This window comes from Corvus brachyrhynchos, unplaced genomic scaffold (genome assembly GCF_000691975.1).
Source record: "Corvus brachyrhynchos isolate BGI_N302 unplaced genomic scaffold, ASM69197v1 scaffold146, whole genome shotgun sequence".
Taxonomy (NCBI): domain Eukaryota; kingdom Metazoa; phylum Chordata; class Aves; order Passeriformes; family Corvidae; genus Corvus; species Corvus brachyrhynchos.
In genome coordinates this window covers 861,356-867,907 of record NW_008238960.1, presented here as the reverse complement: position 1 = coordinate 867,907, position 6,552 = coordinate 861,356, and the positions used below count along the sequence as shown (strand labels likewise).

Sequence of the window (6,552 nt, the reverse complement as noted above, 5' to 3'; positions counted from 1 at the left end):
AATGCCCTAAAATAAAACATCTTTGTTAGAAAGATAAATAAAACACTGTAACATAGAAATAACAAAAGAGAAAAGCAAGTAGTTAAGTTGTGATGTGCCGTGCAGTGACAAAATAACAAACCAGAACGATATCAAACACTATGGCACAGTGGGATGTTTTGCACCTCTCTTTAATCTCATGCCTCTTGTGCTGATGGTTCACAAGGATTTGAAGTGTGAAACATCCTGGATATAGAGAAGTCACTGAAGGAGGCCTGTGCGTCTTGTACCTTTGTACATGTTCAAACCTGACAGCTGGGAGGGCGCTGCAGTACTGCCCAAGGAGCTGGTGGAATTGCTGCTCTGAGAACATTTGTATGTTGGCATGGCAGCTGTTTGCCTTTGCTTTCTGATGGCTGTCACTCACTAGGCCCCTGTGTGGCCACTGACACATGTGAAGTGCAGGTAGGATGCTCCTGAGCTGCTGGACTAAAACCCATCTCATAGAAGTGTAACTGGTGACAGTGTGCAAGGCTGTGCAGTTCCAGCTCTTCATGCATGTGTGACGGATCACTATTAACCTTTCCAAAATATGTGTTTTCTTTCAACAGAGAGAAAATACTCACAGGCTGACCAAGTTGTCCAAGTTTCCCTGGAGAACCAGGAGGTCCTTGATCTTCATTTTCCACATCTCCTATTCCTGACCCTCCTAGAGATTCTGTGGACCCATCCTCTACTTCTTGACCTTTCTGGCCCTGAGCAATTAAAGTGTGAAATATGAAAAATGTGTTGCATTACTTGTCCCCCGCCCCTTTCCTCTCTCCTAGAGCCCTTGCTTTGTTCAATGCAGTCAGAACCTGGTAGGCACCATACAAACAGTATATTCCATTCAGCAAAGGCAATCCAAATTAAAGATCATTCATGCACCAACAAATAAGTTGCTCTCTGAGCTGGTCATCTAAATGCAAATGACTATGATCTAATTTCATATCCACAATAATCTGCACAGTCTAAGTCAATAGTGCAGGTTTGAAAGATATCATTTTCATGTACTCAATCTGTCAGGGAGAAAATTGTGAGAGTTAAGATAGACATGTTTAGGAGTGTTTTAGCCAACTTCCCCAAGATTTATGACTCTAACAAAAGAGGGTTACATACTGGTTAAAAAGCTGCAGAAGATGAAGCAATGATAACACAGAGTAAAAATGGACAACAGCAAGACTAAAATATTGCTAAACATTAGTATTTGGTTAAGAGAAAGTAAGAATAACAGAAGGAATAATTTAAATATTCCAGGAACAAAATAAGACCTTCCAGGAATGAAGCCTGGACATTATTACATATTTAAATTAAAATACATTATACAGAAAAACCCACATAAATCAGTATTGTATTTTGAAATAAGCACTAGGATTTACTCATATTTTATAGCACCAATGGAATATTTTGATCTCCATTGGCAGCTAATGAAACTAGGAGGGATGAAATACATCCTGAGTAACTCTCAAAGAATTTTTTCCCATCTGGAGAAGCGTTAGAAGAGAATCTATTTAGTTAAACTGTGGGTAGAGATCATAGCCTGAATGAGATAACGGGATTGTTGATACAGTGTTAGAGTGCTGAAGGAGGTAGCAGATGGTATGGCAGGATACCTCTCAATCATCTACCAAAGGTTTTGGGAGTCTTGGGAGATCCTGTTGACTGGAAGACAGTCAGTGTTATTCCAGCATACAAAAAGGGTGTAAGGGAAGATGAAGAACTACAGATCTGTTAGACTAGTCTCAGTTCCTCAAAAATTAAGGAGAAGATCATACTGAGTACCATTGAAAGGCATTTAAAGAACACTGCACTTATCAGGAGCACTCAACATGGGTTCACAAAGCGAAAGTCCTGCTTAACTAATTCACTACCTTTCTATGGTGAAGTCACCCACATGAAGGATGAAGAGACAGAGGTGGATGTAATTTCCCTGGGGTTTTGTAAGGCTTTTGATGCTGTCCATCACAGCATCCTTTGGGGCACATTTTCTGACTGTGGGATGAGTGGGTTCATGGTGTGCTGGGTGAAGAACTGGCTGAAGGACAGAGCTCAAGGGTTGTGGTGAACAGGGCCACATCTGGCTGGTGACTGGTCACCAGTGGTGTTCCTCAAGGATCAGTCCTAGGGCCAGTTCTGTTCAATGTATTTATCAATGACCTGGATGCAGGCTTGAATGCACCATGAGCAAGTTCACTGATGATTCCAAACTGGGAGGTGCTGCTGACTGTCTTGAAGGACAGGAGGCCTTGCAGAGAGATCTGGGTAGCTTGGAGCATTGGGGCAGTGATTAATAGCATCAAACTAAACAAGAACAAATGCTGGATTCTGCACCTAGAAAGGAGTAACACTGGGTACACATAAAAACTGAGAGAGAAGTGGCAGTAACAACTTTTTTTTTTTTATTATTATTTTCTAAAAGATTGGTCATTATCATAATATATAGTCATCTTGGGTATCTGTGTAGTGAAAAATATGTAGAAATCGAAATAAAGTCAAGGAAAACTTGTAAAGATAAGTAGCAAAACTACTTGTCACAGTAGATTTAAGCTTTAGGTGTCACACTTCTTAAGTCAAGACTGGATTTTTATTTAAGAAAAATGTCCTAAAAAAGAAAAGAAAAAGAAATGGTAATAGTAATAGTTTATCTGGTATTTAGTTTATCTATTTATTTATATAAGCTAAGATTAGAAGTGCTGCTTTAAAAAAATGTGAACGCAGGCATGAAAATGTTAGAGGAATTATATTGGGGAGTTCTCCAACAAATACTGAAATTTCTTGTATGTCAGCTCCTATGGATGATCCTTAACTTAATGCTTCACCACTTGCTATCTTTTACCACAGTAAACACAGGAACACAAGAAGACCCTGCAAGGAGCAACCTTAACCATTTGAACGAAACACACACAATGTGGAAATTTTATTCTAAATTTCTGTCATTCATGACACGGTGTGTTTTCAGGCAAAAAGAAGCTGTCATAACTGACTGTAGAGACAGGCTACAGCCTTGCATTGGGTCTTTGTTTCCTTGTCTAGGAGCCACACCCACAGGAGCCTAGCCAAAAGGAGAATCTAATTTTATAAGGGATTTGATGAAGGGTTCTTTAAAAAATGTGACTAGCTTTGACGGCTTGAATGTAATTTACAGTTATTCCTGGTCCTGGCAAAATGAGGATTTAGTCAGCTATTTTCTTTGTTTCTCACTTTCTTAAATTCAAACTGAAAAAACTGCAAAACTGAAAGAACAAATTCATTTTTTAGTCAAAAATCTCAAGCCCGTTTCAATGGTTTCAGATCCAAACTTCTGCACAGTGCAAGTGCTTTTCAATCTGATGTCATGAAAAGACATTCAAGAACTTAGAAAGTATCTTCTATTTCTCCATGCTGTTAAGATGGAATAGATCAAGGTACCAACTCAGAGAAACACCTGGAATTCATGGATTTTCCTGTTCTTGGGACAAAAAGATTAGGCATGTAATAAACCCATTATACAGACCTCCTCTCTGCTTACTCCTGGCAAAACATCAGCACCAGAGCCATCTTCTTCTCTTAACATTTTCTGTGTGACAGTGGTAGACTCACTGTTGCCTTGTCCAGTTTCCATGACAGCTGAATCTAAATAAAATAATTACTTATTAATGAGAGTGCAAAATAAAACCTGCCCAGAGGTATTTATCAGAGACTGATGCTGCAAGTTGTATGAAAAAAGAAATTATTCAGATTACGACTAAAATATATTCCAAAAATTAATCTTAGTCATTTAACAGCTCTGAAAATTTTAAAAGAAAAGAAAAAAAGAGAAAGGTGAGAGTAAAATTACAAAACAAATGTCTATTTTAAGGTCATGGACTGTATTGCATTATCATTTTTTCCTCTAGTTCTAGTCTAATGGCTTCCTATTTGTCACCCATGTAACACAAAAAATAAGAGTTAAGTACAACAGGTACTATCTGAAGTATGTATAGAATTTAAATTGTAACATTGTCTTTGGCCTTATTAATATGACTAGCGTTTTTTAATGTTTTCTAGGAGTGCCCTGAAGTTGTTCTAGCCATGGAGGACTGGATTCCTCACTGGAATGAGTGCTCTCATTGCTTTGCTGCCTACACTTGCACCCAAAACACCCCACTGGTGCACTAGGCACATTCACATCCTTTGAAGGGAACAGAAGTAGGATATAGTTGTTTATTCAGTGGTGGTATTCAGTTTTACATTAAAGGCTGTGGTTTACTGTATCAGGTCATCAAATAAATACCCATCTTAAACCCTTTTTAAAGGTGCCACATGGCTTTAGAGCCAGCAGGACTATTTGCAGACTTAATGTATGATGTGACAATTCTTTTCTAGCACGTGGGATGCCCAAAACCATAGGATTTTCCTTTCCTGGCAGCACCCAAAATATGAGAGTGGATTTCCATACACAGGGAAATGACAGACTCAAAACCAGAGAATGTAAATGACCCCACCCCCCCAAAAAACCCAAAAACCCGAGGCAGTGCCTTTTTCTTTAAATTTAGCTGCTTCTGAGGTTTCTTCTGATCTGTGATTTCCAGAGAAATAATTTTCTTCCAAATAAGACAATATAGTTGGGGGGGCTTCCACTGGCTCAGCCAACGTATCTTCAGGCTAAAAAAAAAATCCCAAAGAAAGGTTTAGAGTAAAGGCTTATCACATATTTTAATGGAAGAATTGCTAGATTACCTTCCTCAAAGCACAGTAATCAGAACTACCACATGTATGAAGCAATACAGAATTTTGAGAGAAATTAGTGTAATACCTTTGGGCTCCATTCCTCCAAAGCAAGGGATGTACACTTGACAAACCCATAGAGAGGGAGAAAAACACAAGCAATGTGCACTTGTCAGGACTGCATTTTTAAGTACAACTTTTGGCTTGTTTCATTCTGGCTCATCATTGCTTTACCTATTAAAGTCTCTTTATCTCAACCCACAAGTTTTCTGACTTCTCTTCCAATTCTCTCCCCATCCCACTGGTGGGGCAATGGGTGAGTGGCTGCCTGATGCTTAGTGGCCAGCTGGGATTAAATCACATATTTCAGAAGGAGGAATAAAAGCCAAAAGTTCTACTATTTCTGTGTGTAATTTTGAACAGTGGAGTAATTATGAAGATTATTAAACAGAAGCTGACAACAATAGCTAAATTGATATTTTTCTGTATGGAGAAGCTAGACATCTTTCCTGAATTAGTCACAGTTGTATCTAAATGAGAAAAAGTCAAGGCACAGTACGATTTCATGGATTAAATTTTGTGGTGTGATGTAAAATGGAGAGTCATCAAGCACTAGGTCATTTTGCTGCCGTTTGGAAAAACCCTAGCTGGCTGCAGAAATTCAGGAAAAATAAAGTGCACATCCTGCATCCAGTGAGAAATTACCCAATGTAGCAGTACTGGCTGGGGCCAGCTGCCTGTCTTTTGACCCCTTAGAGAAAGATAAGAGAGCAAGGACTGCCTCAAGAAGGCTCAGAACAATCTTATCAATGTGTAGAAGATCCTGATAAGAGGGAGTAAAGAAGACAGAACTAGATCCTTCTCACTGGTTGTAACCAGTGAAGGGAAAAGAGACAACGGACACACATTAAAATACAAGAAATTCAGGCTCTATGTCAGAAAAAATTTGCATTGGAACAGAGAGGCTGTGGAGTCTCCATTCTCGAGGAAATCCAAAACCCACTGGCACTGAACAACCTGCTCACTGAGCAACCTGCTGTATTTGGCTCTGGTTTGAAGAGGGAATTGGGCAGGGCAATTTTCAGAGGTCCCTTTCAAACTCAGCTAGTCTGTGATTCTGTGCAAAGCACAAGGCGGGCCAAAATGAGTTTATTGAGATATACGTAAAAGGCAAAAAAATTAATAAAAATTAATTCAAACACACCAGGAGCAGGAAGCCAGGTCAATATTTATTATAAAGTTATAAAAAGAGTGATCAGGGAAATTGAAGTCTATAATACAAAAAAAAAAGATTTTCTTCCATTCATGTTGACCCTGGAAGAGTTAAAATTCCTGCAGAAAAATATTCTTGGGAAACTGAACAGAGGATCTGTCTAAAACTGAAGTCTTTGTATGAAAAGGTAGGAAACACAGTAAGTGCATGACAGGGCATCACAACCAAAAAGTACTTGCCCACAGGTTCAGTAAGATTCAACAGCGAAATAGCTGAAGTATGTGCTGTATCATGCAAATGTGAGCATGGTTTCTGTGAAGTCATTTCTCAGAAACCTACTGATTTTCTCTAAAGGAACCAATGAGAACTTGTATTTAAAAAAAGAATGTTTGGTACAAACAGCATGGAAAACTTCATTGTGAGGAATGCACTGGAACATTTAAGCCTGGCACAGAAAGGCAGTGGGACATGATGTGATAAGAATCTCTAAATATGGTAAGAAACAGCTGTTTACTCTGTTATCCAGTTGATTAACCACCAAATGAGAGCCACAGCACGTTCAGAAGGGCAAGAGAAAGGTGCATGTCCTTCACAAAACATGTCATTAAATTAGCTAAGCAACTCTGCAGCAGGAA

At 38.9% G+C, this 6,552-nt stretch overlaps 1 protein-coding gene across 1 annotated transcript in view; it reads right to left on the bottom strand.

The window, feature by feature from the left end:
* COL15A1 (collagen type XV alpha 1 chain) overlaps positions 1-6,552 on the bottom strand; it is a 116,341-nt gene that overhangs the window by 67,834 nt on the left and 41,955 nt on the right. Inside the window, exons 6-7 of the mRNA XM_017738629.1 lie at positions 4,515-4,641; positions 3,512-3,630 (exon numbers count right to left, since the gene is read on the bottom strand). Of these exons, the coding sequence (XP_017594118.1) occupies positions 3,512-3,630; positions 4,515-4,641 (246 nt within the window). The remainder of the gene's footprint in view (positions 1-3,511; positions 3,631-4,514; positions 4,642-6,552) is intronic.